This window comes from Prionailurus bengalensis, chromosome X (assembly GCF_016509475.1).
Source record: "Prionailurus bengalensis isolate Pbe53 chromosome X, Fcat_Pben_1.1_paternal_pri, whole genome shotgun sequence".
Lineage (NCBI taxonomy): Eukaryota > Metazoa > Chordata > Mammalia > Carnivora > Felidae > Prionailurus > Prionailurus bengalensis.
This window is the reverse complement of record NC_057361.1, coordinates 122,927,087-122,950,247: the sequence shown is the minus strand read 5'-3', so window position 1 is coordinate 122,950,247 and position 23,161 is coordinate 122,927,087. Positions and strand designations below refer to the sequence as shown.

The 23,161-nt window shown below is 45.3% G+C and overlaps 1 protein-coding gene across 8 annotated transcripts in view; it reads right to left on the bottom strand.

The window, feature by feature from the left end:
* The window catches only part of AFF2 (AF4/FMR2 family member 2), a 454,373-nt gene that overhangs the window by 123,932 nt on the left and 307,280 nt on the right, over positions 1 to 23,161 (bottom strand). For 2 of the 8 annotated variants that reach the window (XM_043570624.1, XM_043570627.1), the window contains exons 5-7: positions 19,800 to 19,886; positions 14,172 to 14,208; positions 13,830 to 13,881 (exon numbers count right to left, since the gene is read on the bottom strand). In XM_043570624.1, coding sequence (XP_043426559.1) covers positions 13,830 to 13,881; positions 14,172 to 14,208; positions 19,800 to 19,886 — 176 coding nt within the window. The remainder of the gene's footprint in view (positions 1 to 13,829; positions 13,882 to 14,171; positions 14,209 to 19,799; positions 19,887 to 23,161) is intronic. The other 6 variants (XM_043570628.1, XM_043570629.1, XM_043570630.1 and 3 more) reach the window with 3 other exon arrangements.

Sequence of the window (23,161 nt, the reverse complement as noted above, 5' to 3'; positions counted from 1 at the left end):
TGAAAGGAAGGAACTGTTGAATTGCCATTTATGAGAAACAGTTCTTTGGAACCCTTATTCGAATTCAACTAAGAAAAGAGTTTTGGGGTGCCCGGGGGGGGGCTCAGTCACTTAAGCGTGGGACTCTTGATCTTGGCTCCGGTCGTGATCTCACAGTTCGTGAGTTTGAGCCCCTCATCAGGCTCTGCGCTGACAGCCCGGAGCCCACTTGGGATTCTCTCCCCCCCCCTCCCCGTGCCCCTCCCCGACTCGTGCTGTCTCTTTTTTCTCTCTCTCAAAATAAATAAATAAACCTAAAGAAAAACAGAAAAGAGTTTTGTGCCATAGCTTCAAACGTGGGAAATTATGTAATGGATTTAAACCAGAAATGGCTTGATGTGCTCTGATGTGCATAATTAACTGTCTCATCATATCTAATCAAACTTTTTTTTTTCTACACGGAACTAAAAGACAACAGACCTGAACTGTGGCATGATTTTAAAAGTCAAGTTACTTTACAGTTTAGAGGTAAAAGTTTTAGCGAGAGCAATGGCAGCACATATGCTTGGGAACGCCTCGTATTATTCTGGAACCTTGGAACAGGGCTTCTGTGAGTTTAACATAAAACGTTATGCCAAGAATGGTCTTTGGGAGGGTTGTTCTTCCACAGAGGTGGTCGGTCGCTTAACCAGGATGGTTCGTGCTGTCCAGGGAAAGATCACTTTCCAGAACATAGAAATTCATTTACTTGCTCTGATACATTTATTTTACTCACAGATTCAAACTCTCATAATAATAATAAAGGTGCCAGTAGCAAATACAATGGGTGGCAACTTGTAAATTACATAAATTACCGGACCTCTTTTGATTCTGTTTAAGAGCTGATTTACGTCACATACGGAATCAAAGTGCTGAAGACGTTTCTTTGCTCAGAAATACTATCTTCCAAGACTGTTTTAGACCGCCACTTAATATACCACTTAACTAAATTCCTGACAGTGTGCTTTTCCTAGCAAGGGAAGAAAAAAGATTAGTCTACTGGGTCCGAAAGAGATATTCAAAAGAAAACCACACACAAATATTTTTAAACAGTGCATATCTACTTTATGGCAATGTTCTCTTAACTCGGTGCTTAGGAGTAAAGGAAATAGCACCGCAGTGGATTATTTTTCATAGTTCACTCAGCAATGTGTTTACTAAGTCACTGTTACAACTACGCGCTTATATATTTTGATATACAGTATGTTCTACAATAGTGTGTCTTCTGAGATTTCTTTCTTATTTTTAAAACCTATTTAAATGTTATTTTACCTTCCCTCCCAGCAAAAACAAGCTTATTTCTCAAGGGATTCATAGTCAAGCCTGATCATAATTAAAGGCAGAGTCTGAAATGTCTTTTTAGACCAAGGAAACAGAAGCATCAGGAATGATTTGCCCAGGCAAGGGAATAGAGTGTTTATTTCACAGAATGGCGGGGGCTAGCCCATGAAATTTTATTCATATGTTTTCTTATTCAGACGAATCCCCTTATGCACGCATACAGGAAAAAAAAAAAGAACTCAGAAAAGGATTCTGTTCTATCTGATTAGAACACTGCCAACATGCTTGTTATGATATTTCAGGAGTAGTTATTCATGTACATGTGAACCAAGTGGTCCACAGCTAAGACTCAGGAAATAAGCCCAGTGGCGATTTTGCCAAAGGTGAGAGGCTGTCCTGGGAATGGGGGCGGGGCGGAGCACGTCTTCGATCAGGCTCTGGTCCTCTGTTTTCCTCTCTGCTCTGTCTGAGGAGGTACTGTCATTTCCCCAAACAATCGAGTTCAGGTGGATTCTGGGATGAGTAATTCCATGGGTAGGTAGGAAGGCCAGGGTTCAGGGATCTCTTATCGGAGTCGGCCGGACCTGGGTTCCAAGACACGAACCACCGCAGTGTGACGATTCAATTAGCTAGTGGATATCAACACTCGGCACAGTGCCCGGCACTTAATAAGTGAAGCTTTTATTTTTAAAAATAACCACAGAATTCAAAGTACAGCTGTGGCTGTGATAAGATGCTGTGATGAGCTCTGAGGAGGGGAAGAATGTGCCTAGCACCGAAAGTGTGTGCACACAAGACACTTCAGCCATTTGCCGTTTTTATCCCCAGGGGCTGGGGTATGTGGGTCAACAGAGGAAAGGTTCGACGTCGTCCAGGTTTGCTAGTTCTGGAGAGGTGGTGCCCCAACTGGGAACCTCTGGTACAATTCAGAGAATCGAGTGCAAAGCTCAGAGCACTCGGTAGTGATGACGGTACTAAGCGTGAGCATAATGAATCACAACCATTAACGTGTCCCGAGAACTTCCGATGTACCAAACGCTGCGATCAGCACTTCAGCCGCTTAGTCCTGCGACGTAGCTGCTATTACGATCCCCGTTTTACAGATGGGGAAAACTGAGTCACAGAGAGGTTGAGCAACTTGCCCCAGATCACCTGACTAAACAATGGTGGAGGTGGGATTCGAACCTAGGCGACCTGGCTCCAGAGCCTGTCCATTTCCAGCTCAGCGCTATACTGCTTTCCATGCGTGGATTGAGGAACGGAAGAATAAAATATATCAAGATGTTTGTAGTAATTGACACCTTCTGGATCCTTCCTGCTTTCTGGGTCTTTTTACCTACCATTCACCCGATGACATGGGCTGGCTACCCACTGTGGAGCAGGCCTTGGAACCAGCTGCTGAGGAAAGGCAGGCGAATCCACACCACCCCTCTCCTCAAGCAGCTCGAATCTATTATGTTAAAGGTGCTACCTGGGGCTCGACAGTCCTCACGAGTGGGAAGTCTGCTGGTCAGGCTTTCCTGGACATTCCTGGGGTTTGGAGGAGGGATCACGATCGAATGCGTCTTCTGTTCCTCCACATCTCTCACTCCCAGCTACCTGACACTGTCTGACAGGTTTCTGTTGGATATCTGTCGTGTGGGAAAGAGTCTGCCAACTTGCCCAGAATGAGAGTGTCGCTTCTGTCTGAAACTGCTCCATCCAGAGAGTTCAAGAGATGTTTTCTACGCATCGTGTAGGAAACACACATCGAAACCCTGTTACGAGCGTGTCAACAAAGAAATTCTAAAAGCCCGGTCAAACAACCAAAAAATTCCTGTTATGGAACCACAGACATAGCCCACAACTGATTATAAAGCCAGGCTCACCACGAAGGGATGGAACGTCCCTGAAATTTCAAACGCCTCAGCCCCTCATTTTCTTCAGAAGTGAGACACTCACTATTGCTCGTTTCATTTCCCCAGCTCGGGAGCACCAAAATGATTTCATGCCCTTTATGCCACAGGGCAAATCGCTGACTACTCGCCCTCTTGATCCGAAAGTCTGTCGTGTGGCTGTCCTGCATTTCTTTTTTTTTTTTTTTTTTTTAATTTTTTTTTCAACGTTTATTTATTTTCGGGACAGAGAGAGACAGAGCATGAACGGGGGAGGGGCAGAGAGAGAGGGAGACACAGAATCGGAAACAGGCTCCAGGCTCTGAGCCATCAGCCCAGAGCCTGACACGGGGCTCGAACTCACGGACCGCGAGATCGTGACCTGGCTGAAGTCGGATGCTTAACCGACTGCGCCACCCAGGCGCCCCTGTCCTGCATTTCCCTACTGCACCGAGCCCTGGGCACAGCCATCTGTGGTTTGGGAGTGGCTGCCACTTGGACCCCAGGACCCCTGAGGTTTGTCCGGGAAGGACCCCCCCAGAAGTATCTTTCCTAAGTGTCTCTACGCGGTTCTTGTGCATCTTGGCTTCCCGCCACCTTGAAGTGCATTTCAATTTCATGCAAAAAACAGCTTTGCTTCAAACCACGGCCACCTTTTATGTTAAAAGAATCCATCAAGACAGAATCTTTTGGTGCCCCCCCCAAACTCTTTCTAGCAGATGGAAAGGCAGATTATTTCAATGAAGAGGCTGTCGCTGACAATTGCAAGCTATGTTTTCTCAAAGTTCATAGCAACGGTGCACTTTTACGATTTCTTAGTGACTGGCAGGATCTAATCTTCGAGGCATGGTGACCACGATAGCATCCCCAAATTTTAATCCAGGAGTAAAGGTCAAGGCAGATCACAGTTTTCAGGTCCACTCGAATCTCCGAAGAAGAGAGCACCCCCCAAAAACCATGAAGATAAAGGGCTGACCTAACGCCAAATCGCATGCACTAAGACAGTGAGGTTATAAAGAGTATGCGATTTGAGGGGAAAGTTTGCAAATTTTTCTACAAACGCTCAAACTATCACTAAATTGAATAAATGATACCTTGGGTGCGAGTAAGTGGGTGGGAAAACGCATGGAGTCTTGTCAACATGGTAAAACATTCAGGAATGTGCTGGGCATAGCTAATCTAACCAGGGGAAGAGCGGTACACATGGGGATTGATTTTAGGTCAACTGCTCTCTGCCAGCATTGAGAATCGATCCTTTGATTCAAACCACATCGATACCACACTTGTGAGAAGTGATGGCGGATATTAGCAAAAAGAGCACTCGACTAGGACTCGAGAAGCTTAGGACTAAGCCTTGCAACACTACGAGTTGTAGAAGCCTGGGCACCTTGCTCAAGCCACCGGAGCCCGACTTGCCTGACTTCTAATGTGGGGACAGAAGTCATGCAAATAAGTGCCTACAATCGGCTCTGTGAGCTCATCTGACAGCAGCACAATTCACTGCAGAATCTGAGGAATAGCAACTCTTCGTTTTCTATCTGATGAAGCAAAGGCTCAGGGAAGCACCGAGTGATGTCATGAAGTCACGTGGCAACGATTGCGACAACTGGGATTTGAACGTCCCATCTCCCGGCTCCCAGGACTAAGAGACCACATGTAACAAATGTAACACATGATTTCAGGGGCACCTGGGTGGCTCACTTGATTAAGCGTCCAACTCTTGGTTTTAACTCAGGCCAGGATCTCACGGTTCACGAGTTCAAGCCCCACCTGGGGTTCTGTGCCAACGGCACAGAGCCTGCTTGGCATTCTCTCTCTCACTCTCTCTCTCTGACCTTCCCCTGCTCATGCTCACTTGCTCTCTCTCTCTCACTCTCTCTCTCTCTCCCAAAATATATAAATAAACTTGAAAAAAAATGGAAACAAAGCCATTAATGACTGTTCAACTGAAATGTGATACAGGTATGGCAGGTACGCTATAAGAAATGAAAGTTTGAGTTTCATAATCCAAGAATCCTAGAGTGAAATTCTAGCTCTTTCACTAACTAGGTCCACGATCCTGCGCAAGCCATTCACCTGCTAAGAGGAAATCTCCTTCTCCGTAAGGTTGGAGCCCCTTACACAGGGGCTGGAGAATGAAAGGTGGTGCATGGCGGGAGCAGACAAAGGGCACAGGGTCCCTTGGGACACCAGGAAGGCCCGGTGCCCGGCATTAGCTCTAGCAGCGGCTGGGTGGCCGTGGCTGTTTGGGGTGAGAACCTTCAGAGGACACGCCTGGGAGCAGTGGCAATGACGGCAGTGGCGGCATCAGTGACAACATGCGTACGTAAAGTGCCTAGAAGTGGGGGCTAGAGTTACCCAAGCGCAGTGTTCCTGTGCGGTTTCTATGCTTCCCTTCTCGTTGTATCACATGATGTATGAAACTGATTTCGGAGACACCTAGAAAAACTCTCTCAGTTTCCAGAGATCCTAGACAACTTCTAGATATTATGAGCACTAGGGCCTTTTGGGGGGGGGGGTGGATTTCCTCTTGAAGGTCTAGAAATACTTCAGGTGGCAAATCATTACCTTCCACCCCCCACCCCGGTTCCCTGTCTCCCACACTGCTCTCTCAGGCACTGTGGAACCTGAACGAAGGCAGTGTATTAAGGTTGCACTGGTGGGTCCTGGGTGCCAAGATCCCAGGGGGTAGCCAAGAAAAGACACTGTGTTCACTTGGGTTTACAAGGCATAACGTCTCTCTGTCCCTCTGTGCCCATCTTGGCAGCATATTTGGAGATGTCAATCAAAGAGCTTGGAGAACTTGTCCTGTTTGGGTCCTCATTATTGAAGTGGATGGATGACCCACCAAGAAAGGCATGTGTCAGATTTTTCAACTGATTTTACAGCTGTAACTGGGCACGCATCTATAGTATTCCACCAATTCTACCAATTCTGCGTCAGGAAAGCAGAAGGGCTGTTTGTGAGATGCTTGACAGGATGGGAGAGAAGAATGAAAATAGTTTACGAGGAGGGTAGACATTCCTTCTCAGCTACTCCAGTCTCAGCTGTGCTGGTTGGTAGGGTTTCTTTTCCATTTCTAGGAATGGCCGAGGGGCTCACGTACTGTGCTGCTCTGCCTTCTGGACCTGGAAGATTTGTGATGCGCTCCAGCCCTGCAGCCGTCTGGGGACAAGGCAGCGTGTTTTCTTTCCTTCTTTCTTTCTTTCTTTCTTTTCTTTCTTTCTTTCTTTCTTGGGGACAAGGCAGCATGTTTTCTTTCTTTCTTTCTTTCTTTCTTTCTTTCTTTCTTTCTTTCACGTTTATTTATTATTGAGAGACAGAGAGAGACAGAGCATGAGCAGAGAGAGGAGGAGACACAGAATCTGCAGCAGGCTCTAGGCTCTGAGCTGTCAGCACAGAGCCCGATGTGGGGCTCGAACCCACAAACTGCGAGATCGTGACCTGAGCCAAAGCCGGACACTTAACCGACTGAGCCACCCAGGTGCCCCCAAGGCAGCGTGCTCTAACGGGCATGCGGAACTCTGGCTTCCAGTCCCAGCTCCCCCATCTGTAGCTGGAAGACTTCGGGCAAGTGTGTTCCCCAAGCTCAGCCTGGTTTCTTTTCACCTGTGGCTATCAGGACTGACGTGAAACTCCCATGAGGCTAACGCATCGTGCGAAAGTCTTTACGGTAATCAATCACGGTGGGATTATTTTCAGCATTACTTCTTTCCCTCCCAGTTACTGTTGAAAACGTCAAGGGGAGTTTGGAAATAAGCCACTGGTTGATCACGCTGGGAAGACATATTTTTTTAATTATTCCACTATGAAGGACATAAAAGCAACGTTTCAATTGTCAACCACGTTGGCGAGCAGGAAGGGTGATGGCTGAACCTCTCATGAAAACGGACCTAAACATCAGTTGTCTTCTTTTTGCTTTAATAGGGGAAAATGGAGATTTCTGGACAGAGACGCTGTTCCCACCACGGGTCACAGAAATCAACCTTACTAAGTCCCTTAGAGGCACGGATCCGTCTGCCTCTCTGAAGGGAGCATCTTCCAGGCATGATGACACAATTGAGCTGAAGGACCCGAGCTGAGGACAGACCTGTACTTGCCTACGCAATGCCCACGTCCACATGGGCAGTGTATGCGAGACCCGACTCAGTGACGGTATTAAGATCGAATGCTCTCCCTGATCTAAACCAAACTGACGGCGACCATTCTGGCACGCACCTGCGGTCGGTCCAGTTGGCCTAATGCCTGGGCAAGATCACAACTGACTGGAAATCAGTAGGGCCATCTCCCAAGTGTCTATGAGATGGCTTCAGTGGAGGTTAAGGGCACATGCTCTGAAGTCTGTCTGGTTCTGGCTTTGTTATTTTGGCTCCGTGGGCAACTCACTCGATGCCTCTGAGTTTTGGTTTCTGCCTCTGTGGAATATAACGAGGCGACTGCCACAGGCTCGTTATAAAGGGACCAAGCGCCCGGCACATAGTGGGCACTGAGTAGATACGGGTTGGTTGAGGCACTGGTGTTATCAGTGTAACTCTAACCTTTGCTAACCTGGGAGCTCCTTCAGGGAGGGGTATGTGGTGATTCATCCTCAATGTACCACACAGCTCCACCTGGAGCTTTACGGACTAGGGGCTTAATGTGTTTTTGCTGAAAGGGAACCAAAGTTTCAATGAGTGAATAAATATTGCTGCAAACCAGGTAGAAAAAAAGAGATACTTGACTTTTGTCTGAGAGAAAGAGAGAGAGAGGTTTGCCTCTAATGACAGATTCTCACAATCCACCAGAAGCAGATGAATCTTGGGCACACGTACAACACACAAATCAACTCCGATCTTTTGAGATTTATGCCACCTGAGCAAAAAAAACAAAACAAAACAAAACAAAACACAAACATCTGTGTTTTGAGCTTTTGTCAGGCAAGTAGAAACCCACAGCTCCCGCTAAAGGAGCCCTGCCTCGCAGTCTTGGGGCCTGTCAAGCACCAGCAGCTTCGGCCCTTCTCCACGCGAACACTCCAAATGCCAATATTGCTTGTTGTCACATTAGCCAATATACGATCCTCAAAATAAAATCCTCTTGATGTCTGATTACTCTTCTTAAGGACCTCATGCTGATTCATTTCAAACTGTGAATTACCTTTAATTCACAGCTTGAACAGGCTGCCAAATTTGGTTTTCTCTGCTCCCAGGTGGCTGTCCCTGATGTGGTGGAGGACGTCCAAAAAAATATTAAGTTCTTAGGAAAAGTTGGCAAAAGCCCCGAGATGCAGGGCACACAAGACAGGTTCAAAGCAAGAGTTGGCATTCGTCTCGATGTGAAACCCGGAATGGCGGGAAGCGGTGGAGCTCATCGAGTTTACCTGTTTATCAGGAGAGTTCAGTTGGGCTCTTGTAAGCCACAAACTGATCATCAACATCCCCCAATTCCAAGTACCCAATCACATACTCTGAGTAAGAATTCATCTGATTAAGAAAATCACAGCCCTTTTTTCCCCCTGCCTCATTACACAGGCGCTTTGCTACCAGAACTTTATCCGGAAAGCAGACCGAACATCTACTTATAAAAGAGTATATGAAATTGCCACTGATGTGGACTAAGGCTCCATAGTAAGCCCAGGCCATTCTCAAATATCAAATCACATTCTCAAAACGAACATTTTCTTTTAAGTTTACGTATTTATTTTGAGAGAGAAAGAGAGGAAGAAGAAGAGAGAGAGGGAGACAGAGAATCCCAAGCAGACACTGCACCATCAGCACGGACCCTGATGTGGGGCTCGAACCCACAAACAGTGAGATGATGACCTGACCCAAAACTAAGAGTCGGACGCCTAACTGACTGAACCACCCAGGTGCCCCAAAACAAACATTTTCAACGAGAAAAATTTAGGTAGGATGGGCAGGGTGGTGAATGTGAGGGTCTTTCTTTCTTTCTTTGGTTAAAAAAATTTTAAGTCACCTAAGAAATAATGTAATGCTTGTTAGTGGTTATAATGAACTGGGAAACATTCTAATAATAATAATCTTTCTATTCTCTATGGTAATGAACTCTTCCTACCACAAAAAGAAGAGTTTAGAAATAATGTTTTATTGGGGTGCCTGGGAGGTTCAGTCGGTGAAGCGTCCAACTTCAGCTCAGGCCATGATCTCCTGCTCATGAGTTTGAGCCCCACATCGCCTCTGTGCTGACAGCTCAGAGCCTGGAGCCTGCTTCGGATTCTGTGTCTCCCTCTTTCTCTGCTCCTCCCCTGCTCGCAGTCGGTCTCTCTCTGTCTCTCAAAAATGAATAAACGTTAAAAAAATTAAAAAAAAAAGAAATAATGCTTTATTTCAAGCAATTTTGACCAGGTTTTGCTATAATTTATCGGGGACTCCTTCCCACTAACTTCAGCCGTACAAGTCTCCCAGGTTCAAAATGCCCAATGTGGTGTCCCAAATCCCTGAGCTCATGAGAGTACACGAAGAAGGGCAGCGTGGTGGGAGGAAGAGGCCTGCGTTCGGGCTCTCGTGCCAAGGAGCGGCATCACTCACTCGGCCCTCTGTGCGCTCACGGCCGACGTGTCCGTTCAAGGTAAGTGTGCACGGTTAGTTTGTCTTCACACTGGACTGTGCACACTTCATGAGGAGGGGCCGTATTTTGGCTTTGCTTTTCTCAACGAAACAATGGAAAGAATCCAGAGCCCCTCCAGGATGGCTGGCAAGCACAGTGAGGTGATGTGTGTCAGAACAGTGGGGGTGGGCCCTGGACCCTGGCCTCGCGTGCACACTCAACAGCACAATGATTATTGCCCGAGACCCTCTGCCATTCTTGTGATGGTGTAATTCCCCCTCCTCTCAACTAGGGCTACATTCAAGGATTTGTTCATGGGGTGTACAAGGCCATCGCCCACAGGTAAACTGAGACTGGCCACAACTAGTCTGTGTCCACAACGCCTTTCCTCAGGTCTGTGGGTCCAGGGCTGGGAGGTTTTCAAACCTGTAGCTAACACAAGTGAAAGAGGCGGTTTTATGGCAAGGAAAGAAAAGCACTTTGGCTACATCTGCCTTCATATTGGGCTTTTATGGAAACTCTCCAGGCATTCAAGACAGCATGGCTTAAAACACAGGAGCTGCTTGATTAAAAGGGGGGCTGGATGGTTTCCAACTGGACAGAGTCCAGACGCTAACAACCAACTATAACAAAGGCACTACATTCACAAAATTAGCTGACGTCAAGGACTGACAAGATGGATACCCTGGAGTTCCCGGATGCTGTCTGAAAATGCTTCTCAGGGCAACCGAACACATCTTACACGTTCCTATGTAGGATGGCTCATAAAAGATCAACGAGGTCAAGTATCTTTGTAAAGCCACTGTACTGACAAGGACTTGACAAGATGTTACACACGAGAAGAAGCAGTCCAACTCAACAAAGAAACTCCAAGTTCTTTGGGTTTGGTTTCAGTTTTCTCCTCCATCAGTCCTTAATGGCTTCATTAAGAAACTAGAAAGTAACATACTGTCCAGTGTATACATCCAATCCCTGAATCTCATAATTGAAATAAATGGATCTTTCAGAGGCAGAATGCATATGGTACCACTGTACAAATATACAACTCTAGAGCCCCAAGAAATACAACTTGACCCTCATACGCCCATGTCCCACCCTCTTTTGGGAGATAGATCTTTTAGAAGCCTTGGGTGAGGCCTGTTCCAACACTCACAGACGTGGAGGGAAACAAAGACAATTGGCTTTTCTTTCCTCCAGAAATTATTTTTTAATTTTTTTTTTGTTGTTTTTAACGTTTGTTTATTTTTGACAGAGCTGGAGACAGAATGCGAGTAGGTTAGGGGCAGAGAGAGAGCGAGACACAGAATCCAAAGCAGGCTCCAGTCTCCAAGCTGTCAGCACAGAGCCTGAATCGGGGCTTGAACTCACGAACTGTGAGATCATGACCTGAGCAGAAGTCGGACACTCAACCGACTGAGCCACCCAGGCGCCCCACCTCCAGAGATTATTAAAGGTTAAAGGTAAAGTCATTTTTGTGTTGTTAAATCTAGTTACTAAAGAGTATAACTTGTTTAAAAAATATAACTGTTTACATTTGAATTCTGCCAAATATTTGCGTGTGTACCTTTACACGTATATGCATTGCTCATTACTTTGCTTAACTTCCCTTAAGGAACTCTATCTGTATATTTTGAAATAAAAATACATGCACCCCCATGATTTACACTCATATCCTCTGAATCCTAGGTCAGTGCTTCCCCCTGCCCCAGTACTCTAACTACCATGAACAGAGATGGAAACTCAGGACTAATGCTCTTGCCTCAATGGGCAGAGAGAGTTCTAGCCAGAGTGGGCAGGATATCACCTCATGGACGGACATCCCATAGAAAGCGCTGTCTGTCAATAAGATCTACCACGCGAGGAAAAGACCCAGTTCTCCAAAAGCCAGTCAGACTGCTGGGGTCAGGCCCAGAGAGAGCAGCGGCTGTCAAGAACACAGACGGAGCCTGGCTGGTTCCCAGGTTGCATTCGCACGTACTCGGATCAGTGTTCTCGAACCTGCTGCCCGTGCATGCAGTTCTTACAAATAATCCAGGCCCAAATGGAAGGTCTATATTTCTTCAGCTGGAGAAAAGAAGGCCAGATGAGGAAAACTAATAAAGTATTCCAGTAATTAAGGGATTCGGCTTAGAAGACTCCCATCTGTCTTACTGTAGGTGGTGACTGCATGTCCAGGACGTTTGCCGGCCTCGGGAAGGGGCCTCTCCTGCAGGAGGGCCAGCTGAGGCGTTGTTTCCCACCAAACTTGGGCTACCCGTAGTCTGTCTACACACAGAATGTTCTTAGTTGCCGGGAGGATTACCCTGCCTGATGGAAAATCCTAGAAGCTGGCTTGAAAATCACACTGTAGTAAAATGTAGTAAAATATGGGAGAGATAGTACTGGCTAAGTGGATAACTGTTTGGAAGCTAACAATTAAAAATAATTACCATCACTCTATCTGTCCCTTTGTGAAACCTATACCCTACCATAAAGGAGGGGACTTATTCCAGCCAAAGTCTGAAGGACAATGCTCGGTCTTTAGATCCAGCAGCCAAAAAGAGAGTGGCTCGTTCAGAAAATCGACTCTGTATCTTTTCAGTTTTACCCATGCTTCCCATAGAGAACCTTAGTCCTATTGAATTACACAGTATACCCCCGTGCTATGAAGTACTGTTTTCTGGAAATGCAGCCTCTAACTATAAATCACAATTGCCGAGTTTATTTCTGTTAGTTACAAACTATTGAAATATTGACTTTTATGGTCTGTATGGAAATCAGCGTATTTCACAGCAGGAGCCTAATACTCTTGCTTTAGGAGTAGGATCATTTTACAGTGGGAAAAAATATATTTTTTTAATTTTTTCACGTTTGGAAACCTGTGTTGATTCCGTAAGTGCCTGCGTGTGCGCATGCGCGCACACCCGTGCGTGTGTGTGTGTGTGTGTGTGTGTGTGTGAATTTTACTGACATTTTAATGGGAGAGAGGTAAGGTAGGAGAATAAGATCTATTGTTTACTAGAATGACAAGAGAAATGGCAAGTCAAAATGCGATGAATGGAAAACACTGAAATGAACAATATCAAAAATGATTTTGATTTCTGTGTTTCCATCTAATTTAGTCTTTAATTCAGGGTTATAGTTTTTTCTCCCCTTTCTTATTTTTGGTCACTTCTTTAAATGAGAATTCTTGGTTGCTGAAATGGAACCTTGATTAGAAGGCGCAAATCAGGCCAGAAAACCAACTAAGAGCACTGGCGATGGGAGCTTTGCTGTCAAACGGAACCAGGAACGTGGACGTGCCATTGACTTTCGCAAAGCCTTGGTCTATGTGGGAGTCATTCCCAGTTGTTTTATGTCATTTTTCGTGATCTTCCAAAAGGTGAGCAATTCACTTCAAGGGTGCCATTAGACCACTTGAATGTCATAAATTATTTCATTTCAAAAATTTTCAAGAAGGTGACTATTACTCACATAGAAAAGTCGACTTTCATTTTCTATTATTAGGAATGAAAGAAGTTGTGAGAGAAATACTCCCTTGATACGTTCTTGGACAAATGGATATTACAAAATCTACAACAGTTAATCTGAGGAAATTGGTTTCTCCATACCCCTTCTTCAGTTAACATTAATAAGAAATGAAGACGGCACTGAGTGAATCGTTCTGAACTTCAACCCAGCACCATGTAATCTCTTATTCCCTCTCTTCCAGGCTGCCCTTGTTTGCATTTAATGTACAGTCCCCAGAAGACCTGCAAACATGGTTGCCGAGACGTGTCGTTTCCCCTCCCCAGTCGGGGTGTCGGAATGTTGTGTCTAAGGATGCCTGCGGCTGAAGTTACACAATGTTCAAACAACCAGTCAAGAATCATAGTTGATTTCATACTCCAGGTACCAGTCCAGCCTGTATTTACATCATTACAGAGTCTAATGGTGATCTCGTTCAGTTTTACTGTGACTCGCTTATTGTGGGCAATCTCATTCTCCTCCCTAACTGAACTCCGTATTATTAGGAGTCAAGGTTCCTATTGTCAAGGAGCAGGACAGAGAACAAGATTCGCTCAGCACTGAGGCACCGTTCCCTTGCCAGATGCCCCCGAAGAAGCCTGTTTTGGAAATCAAAGTACTTACGACTCGAGCGGTACTGACTTTGTAGAAGCTCTGCCGGTCGGGTCGCTCCACTCTGAAAAGAAAGGCACACACAATTACTAGCCGTGTTTCCCCCTGTCAAACGATCAGTCTCAATGCAACTGGTCTTCACACGTGCAGCCCTTCCAGTTACATGTTTTCACGGCATCCCGTCACAAATAACACATGAATAAAATAAAGGAGCCGCCTGGATGCATCACAGTATGACTTTTTGCTATTGTTAATCCATATTTTATGATATTAAGTAGGAATGAGAAGAAAGTGGGGGAGGGGGAGAGGCCATGAACGTTTGGACTGAGAAGAATTCTTTTTGAAAACACCTACTTTGTAAGGTGAATCCTGGGGTCAGATGTTGGGATTCCTATAAGGAAGAACACACATAATACAAATATTAGTTACAATGATACAAAGGGAACAGGACGCGTATCCGTTATCGTTGAAGATAGGACTTGACTAATGTTTGCACAAAGAGAACCACTGTTAACGATTCCAGTAATCCGGCTTCTGTGCAGAGCTCTATTCGAAGGATAAACATTTGCTAGTCGAACCTGCTGCAACATGACCATAACTGCCATTTCATCAGAACTGTAAGTTAAGACCGCTGTCTATTTGGAAATGTGTACAACGTGGGAACAAATGACCCACATGTGTGAAATTCAAGTGTTTAATTTCTCACTTAGCTAGGCAATGATGTCTCTAAGGAAGTAAAGGGGCCCTGGTTCAAACTAACAAATGATCATGGTTTTCGGAGAAGCGTAAACAAGACCGTAATTAATAGATGTGCTCGGTTCCTCCTTTTTATAGTAACCACTCCAGTTTTCTACCTTCGCTGTGACACGTGTGCGATAGGTGGGTCTCATTTTCACAAGAGAAGGGTTCTTAAGACTTCATTACAAATTTGGTGAAGTATGGGAAGCGATGTGAAATATGTCAGTGGAGCACATTATTTAAAGGGATTTGAATTTGATTTGAAAGGCATTCCGCACACAATTCATTCACTGTTTTTTGAGAAACGCAGATGTAGACACAGCGGGCTTTCGGGGAGCACGGCACACCTGTGTGGCGCCTGACGAAACTGGCAGGCAGAGGCACCACAATGACGTACAGGGCGCGCACGACACCGTGCGGATGGAAGGGAGAATCCTGACTGCGAGACAAGAGCCTCGAAAGGGAGACCGTGAATTCAAGTAAACGCAAGAGTCAGTTATGTCAACCACCGTTGTAAGTAATCCATTCATGAAGCCGAATCTTGCCACCCTATAGAAGAAAAATAGAATCGCAGCATCATTTGTCTTTGAGAGAAGCAATCAAGAACAGTAACACTGTCCTTTCCCGGAAAGCGAGTTCTGCTACCTATTTCGCATGATTCTGCTGCCCGGGAGACTTCCCTTCCAGCAAGATCATCACTCCAGAGGACTACCATAAACTCCACAAGAGATGGAAAAGGCTTCTCAACTAAAGAGCTATCACAAAAGCCCGTGCAGATTGCTGCTCAAAGATTTCTCTACCCTCACTTGATAGAGAATTGACTTCTGACGAAAAACTCTAATAAGCTTGGCCATTTGATTCCACTCCTTAGCAAATCATAGATGGTGGGGAAGGGGAAAACAGTACCAGAGGCACAACAAAGTCAGAACGTAAAAAGCACAAGAGTCTATGGCCACTTAATACGGAGGCAGGCATTCCTACCCATCTTAATAGCTCCCGAGGGCATAATTACGGTTCAGTACAGTATTACAGCATAGTTCAATCGCCAGCGCTCATCATGATGTCTAAGTTATCAAGAAAGACTAAAGCGTGTTCAGTATAATTTTTATAAGAAGTCAGAAAAATATTGATTACATCTCAGAAAGATTCGTATTACATGACTCCTATGGAAGGCCAGCCTTTAGTTATCCAAGAATTTCAATCGTCCAAAATACCTCATCTCCCAGAATGAGTGGTTAACCATTTGTATGTCCTTAACTATACACCAATAATTCTACCTGTTATTTTTTATTTATTTATTAAAAAAAATTTTTTTTAACGTTTATTTATTTTTGAGACAGAGAGAGACAGAGGATGAACGGGGGAGGGGCAGAGAGAGGGAGACACAGAATCTGAAACAGGTTCCAGGCTCTGAGCCGTCAGCCCAGAGCCCGATGCGGGGCTCGAACTCACAGACTGTGAGATCGTGACCTGACCTGAAGTCGGAAGCTTAACCGACTGAGCCACCCAGGCGCCCCAGTCTACCTGTTATTTTTTAAAAGGGACTCCATCACAACTGTATGGGGCAAGTTTGGGCTCATGTACCCTTAGAAATCAAATGACAAGGTCGAAAGTCAAGTAGACCAAATACTTGATCAGAGAGTGAAACATACCGGTCCCAGAAATCTGGACTGAATTTTTAAACATCATCCAAGAATTCTGGACTTTAGACTGGAACCGTCAGTTGTTCAAAGCATCAGGGCAGTGACTCATGACACGAATTCGAGGGTTATGTTATTTACTGAATTTGACTCACTGGAGTTATGTATTCCTGATACCATTTTTAATGTTAAGCTGGGTAACCCTTTTTAAAAACAGAATTCCAAAAAAATGAAACACCTCTGTATATTACCCAAGTTACTGTACAAACACACCCAACCCTGATCGGAAATGGCTTGGTTGTGGGAAAAAATTTGCATTCTTCATGCAATAATTGTTGATGCACATAATCCAAAATTAAAAAAAAAATGTCTGACTTCAATCTGTGAATTTTGCTCATAGATATGTCATACAAGTAATTTTAGTAATAGACGATAACGATGCCAAGTTGTGTTCACAAACTTCTGTGAGGCTATTTAAAACAATTTTTTTACCGTTTATTCATTTTTGAGAGACAGAGACACAGTGTGAGTGGGGGAGGGGCAGAGAGAGAGGGAGACACCGAATCCGAAACAGGCTCCAGGCTCTGAGCTGTCAGCACAGAGCCCGAGGAGGGGCTTGAACCCACCGACCACAAGATCATGGCCTGTTCAACTGACTGAGCCACCCCAGGCACCCCGAGGCTATTTTAAATAACAGCCTTGATCATCCTACAATGAGAGGCTCCCATAGGATCTAGATTCTAGAGCAGGGATTGGCCAACTTTTCCTGCGATGGGCCAGATACTAAATATTTTAAGCTTTGGGGGGCATGCAGTCTTCTGTCGTAACGATTCAACTCTGCCACAAATTTGTGTGGTTGGATTCCAAGACAGGTTGGTTTACAGACACTGAAATTTGAATTCATATCACCCGTGTTATTTCACATCATTCACGTAACTCCTAATACTTGTAACAATATTCACATTCTTTTTCTTTTGAAAATCCTAACCGTTTAAAAAACCTAAAAGCCCACAGGTTGTAGAGTGCCAGCCTCTGTCTGGAGTTTGATTACCTCCACGAAGCCTTGACTGAACTTCCCCTGAGGACACTATTAGCTCCCTCACTTCTGCTGAGCAAGGTATTCCCTTCCTTGTGAGTTTTTTCCATTCTCTCTGAAAAAACACGGCACTTTCAATTGGGGATGGATAAGTAAACTTCAGTAAGTTGGGAATTTTAAACAGTGTCTGCTTTTGTAAGTTTGCAGAATCACAGACTCTTTGACCCGAAAAATCCAGTGGGAGGATACAGCACGCACCCACACGTGTGCGCATGTGCACACACCTCCACTCAGATGGTACAGATGGGGAAACTGAGGCTCAGAAGAACTTGAATGGGACCACTTCGCCAGCAACCGGCAGAGCCAGGATTAAAAGCAGCCACGTCTGTAGCTCCGAAGGCAAATAAGACAGAACCTGTACGGCTGTGCAAACTCTATCACGTGTGTACGAAATAGATGCTTTCTGGGAGGGTGCTGTCACCTAGTTCCGGTGCAAGCACTGAGGAAAGGGGGCTCACCCCAGTCACATGTTTTTACTGTATGTGTCCACATTTTGGAAGATGAAATTTAAACCGAGGCATCTGTAAATCTGTGTAATAAACACATCACCAGAACACCTGAATCTAAAGGCTGGTTCCCTGATTGACTAGCTGGGTCATTCGGGGCACATTACGTTACTCTGTGCCTCAGTTTCCTCCTCTGTGTATTAGGGAGAGTCAAATTACCAATCTCTTTGGGTATGAAGGAATGAATCATTTACTAGATATTATCTGCTTAGAACGCGGCAAGGCATGTCACACGCATTATGTCGTTGATGGCATTACCGTTATTTAAAATGTACTTTTCTTTCAGACCAATGTTTTGGCAGGAACCAAGTGAAACAAAAGAGTGGGTGTGTAGCCATCCCGGTCTCACCATTTTATCCCAGTCGCTTCTACCTTTATCATGGGGTCGATGGGAGCACAGATAATTGGCAGAAAATGTGAATCGCTCCTGATTCCAAATTGTGCACTTACTACAAAAGCCCGTTTAAACAACCGGTTCTATTGTATACACTGGTAAATGTCAAAATCGCAACTTGCACGGATTATCTCTAAAATTGGAGAACGCAGCTGAAAACAATGCAATTGCTGTATCAGTGCGTTGGATTCAACGTCCGAAGCAGCTCAGCCGATCCCTTGGCCAGGATGCTAGGGAGGAGGACGCCAGTCCAGGGTGGCCTAAGGAGGGTTTACAGGAGGGGATGACACACACCGGACACGGACAGAGAGGGTTGCTGCTCACTTACTTCTGACCCCTTTCTCAGGTGGGAGGGGATAACTGAACGCAGTTTAGGCCAATGGTATTGTTGAACTCATGGCCCTAAACACTGAAGGATCTGACTGGGTTTCGGAGTCTACGCTCCTTGGCTGGCACTCGGGGTCTTTCACAGAGATGCACTTGCTGGCCGGGGGTTTGTCTCTGTCCGCCTCCCATCACACGACTCTGAGCCAGCCCCTCGAGACCATGCCAGCATGGATCGCACCGTGACCCCTCATCTCGCCGTGCCTCTGCCCGTCCTGTTCTTCCGCATGGAGTGTTCTTCTCTTGGGCCCTTCTCTGCCCCTCAAAGTGGTTCTCGGAACCTTTCATTCTCTATGAAGACATTTTCTACATTGTTTTGTCATTTAGCTCATAACATGTAGAGGGTTTTTCTTCACCCCTAACTTTAAGTCTGTTGTATGTCCTCAGAAAATGGTTTCTGAATAACTGGATGGATGGATGAACGGATGGTTAATTGGACGGAAGGAAGGACGGGAGAAAGACATTACTTTTTCTTTTAAAGTGTGCTATTAGAATAGCCATGGTTACTTAGGCATTTTAGAAACGGATGGCGAGAGAAAATTCTTACTGGAAGCAGGTGAGGGGAAAAAATGAAACATTTGACAATAGTACTGTAAAAGAAGTTCTGTCAATATGATGTGTTGGCGTGTAAAGATCTGTGTGCTTGTGCACAAGGGCTGGAAGGTGATATACAAAATTGAAAATCGATCCATTAGGGTGAAGAGGATAGGTTTTTGTTTTTTGTTTTTGTTTTTTTTTTGATTAAAAAGTCTTGGATGGGGGCACCTGGGTCGCTCAGTCGACTGAGCATCCGACTTTGGCTCAGGTTATGATCTCACAGTTCGTGGGTTCGAGCCCCGCCTCGGGCTCTGTGCTGACAGCTCAGAGCCTGGAGCCTGCTTCGGATTCTGTGTCTCCCTCTCTCTGCCCCTCATCTTCTCTCTCTCAAAAGTAAATAAACATTTAAAAAAATTTTTTTTAAAGTCTTGGATGTTGCTGCTACATCATCTATGTGGACAGTGGCTGTGCTCTAGGTAGTACACCCCACAAGCCAGTGTCTGGGGGTATATGGTCCTGGAGACTCTCGGTAAAAACGAGATTTCTATCAACATCCCAAGGGGCAAGAGGAAGTCTAGATTATAGGGCACCAGAGCACCAAGGCCACTTTTATTTTTAAGGATCCAACTGGAAGGCCGGTACAATTAAACTAAGATAAAGGAAAATGGAGGAAGGAAGAGAATTGACCTGTCCTGGGATGGAAAGTGTGTTCTTCTCAGAGTTTCCAGAAGTATGCATGGCAGTGAGAGGAGCAGGCCAGGAATGGGTCATCTCCTGGTGAGGAAAAACAAAGCAACTTTATTTTGGGGCATTGAGAAAATCAAATACCTTCTTGGCACTCAATATAGCAGGGCCCTTTATAAATACTTACTGACTTAGTCGGCCTAGTTGTTTTCAGGGGAACTGAAATTCATCCACTCCATTCCCCCTGCCCCATACCCGTGCTTGAAGCCTACCTGTGACACACGGGGCCATCCAACACCCACTTGCACAGTGCCAGTGACAGGGAGCTCACTAACGCTTGACGCTGCCTGTCCCACATGACACAGCTCGATCACACTATTCTTCCTGGTCGTGAGCCAAACGCCTGTCTCCCAGGGGCTTCTACCTACGGATGGTACTTTGCAACTGCACAGAACATGTCCCCTCTTCCTTCGCATGACAAGCCCTCAGCTGCTGGAAGACAGCAACCCTGTCCCCTGGTGTCGCCTCTTCTCTAGTCTGAGACATTTGCAGCTTGTTCGTTCATTCGTTGGGAACCTTCAACTTTTCTTCTAAGGCTTGAGTTCTGCATTCTGTCAACTATCTGAGGTGCTCCCAGGAAGGACTCCTGATTGCCTGGGGCTCTTCTCACTCCCGGTCTCCTGCAGCGGGTGTGATCTGGCAGCTCAGGGGGAGGGCAGCACTGTCGCTACCTGCGTTCTGGACACAGATTGGGCACGCGCCGTTGCTTTTCCCAGGCAAAGAAGAGGCAGCCGAGGAGAATTCTTTCTCATTCCTCGAGAAGGTTCCTGTGAGACTGGCGGCACCGTTCCGCCTAGCCGTACCCACAGGGTGTCTGCGAGTCCAAGTCTCCAAAGTAGGAGGAGCCCCTCGGGCTCCCGCTCTCCGCTATCAGCAGGGGCACCTTCCCGATGCCTTCAAACACTCGGTTTGAAAAGAGTTGCTGTTCAAATCTTACCGGAGTCATAGGGCTCGTGGCCAACACACTGTACCCAAAGAGGAAGGATAATTAAATCACATGCTTCACATCCCGGCACCAGCGATGACAAAGTTTGTGAAACGGGAGGGCACCCGCGTGTGTTGTATTCATCAGACATTTTGGTATATAAACATCCAAAAGAAAAATCAGTGCCATAATGGAAAGAAAGGAGAGCTTTGGGGAGGAGCGGAGAGGATCAAAGTTTATGAAAGGCCTTTTTTAATGAGTCAGTTACATAATACTTTCCCCCAATCTTTATGGGTAACATAATTAGTCATTTCAAAGGTAATATTAATAAGAACTCTCAGGTAGCACTAAAACATGTTTTTTTTTCCTTCTATAATTACCCAGTTCAAAAAGAGTCTTTGATGTATGAAGAGCGGTAATGCAAGGAGATACTTCACAGGTTCATTCACAGTGCAGCGCTGAAGCCGAATTTGTAAGTATGATTCAGACAAGGGCTGACACAGATTGGGTTCTACCTCGCACTATTTAACAGGAGGCGCTAAGGACATTAAAGATGCATACAAGATTTAGAGGGGATGCTTAACCTACTTAAGAGAGAGACTATTTTCAAGTGGTTTTGAGTTGTGCATTTGTATGCAATTGATCACGTTCCTGACAAATGCTGTTTATGCATTCATCAAAACTGGTCCAAAGTAACTCTGTGTGACAACAGTTTAAAGTCGAGTTCTAGTTACTGAATGATTTCTTTTAAATTTTAGATGTGTTTTTTTTTTTTTCCTGATTAAGGCTGGTCTTCTCCAAAATTAGTTCCATTTACAAGATACAGGTCCTAATTTGGCCCGAGCTAACGAAGGGGCAGTAAGCCCTAGCCTGGGATAAGAAGTGTTATCTCTTATCGGCAACTGGGGAGTATGCCTCAATCAATGAGAGGCTTAGTTATTTCCCTTTCCGCCACTGGCTTTAGAGGTGTGCCTCTGGGCTTATTAAAAGGTGTTTCATACGCCTGGAAGGATGAACTCCCTCCTCAGAGATGTACCTTCTCCCCCAGGTCATCTGAATTTACTTGATGGTGGAATTGGATGATATCGAATTACCCCCAGAGTGCACCATCGAGTAAAACTGATTCTCTGTATTTGAAACGCGAGATTTCATGAAACGGCAAGCCTATTGCATATTACCACCGATGCATTTGATTAAGGTAGGGAGGATGCAGTTGAAAGGAATATAATTTCCTGAAAGGATATCTTCAGCAAGGAACGTTGGAGCAAGCTCTTTCACTTCTCAAAATGAGCTAGACCCGTAAGGTGTGGAGAGCTCACAGCAGATTTTCCACTGTCATCCTTTTCATTCACACTCGAAGGATATTAATCTATTTTTATGTTCTTGCTATTCCCAAGATAAGAACACCCGTACACCCTTATCCAACTGTCCTAAGCCTACCTATTCATCAGGCTCCAGTGCTGACCACCCAGGCTTAACACCAAGCGTCACTCCTCCACTAACAACAAAAATCTCACACGCACACACAGACACGCACGCGCGTGAAGCTGCTCTGTAACGCCTTCGATCCTCCCCAAGAAAGAAATGAAGCAGGGACTCATCTTCCCATTGGGCAGTGGTAAGTGAATGCTGGGGACCCCAAAGCACACATCCTTTCCACTACACCAGATAGGTTGACTGTTATTGTAAAGTCGACTAACATGGTTAAGTTAATGGAGAAAGAACTAAGTAAGCAATGACGTTTTTATCTTTCAGTATTGGACAAAGAATAGGTTTCATAGGCAACAGAGCATTCTATGTAATTTCTAACAATGGGGCAGATGCTTAAATTAATGTGATCTGAAGACTTCACAGTCAAACCCAGCAAAATCAGAAAAGGCCCAGTTTTCCACCAATGATTATTTCTCCACCATATTATCCGTACGATGGCTCATGGCTAAGACCCTAACGGATCCAAAACAACTTGTGGGTAGAATCACTTTGCTGGACTTAGACACACAAGCTGGGTGTGCCACTGGCTGAGGAGCAGAAGATGGTCTGGATTCCAGACTCTCCTAATTTCAAATGCATCCCATACTCATCTAACACGGAGCTGGCCGACTGGCTGTTATTTGTAATAACTAGGATGTTGTCCCAAGCCTTGTCTTATTCAACTTCGTATCTCCAGTGCCTGGTACGTGGTACCTGGTTAATATGAGATGCTGTTATTAGCATCTACAGTTTCTATGCATGGATTAATAATAAGAATCATAACCGAATTGATAAGAATAATAACCATACCAAGATTCACCAAGCGCTTACCGTGTACCAGATGCTTATTTCCCACACTCGGTCTTTTGGTACTACAAACTAAAGAGGCAGGGGTCACTATCATACTCCT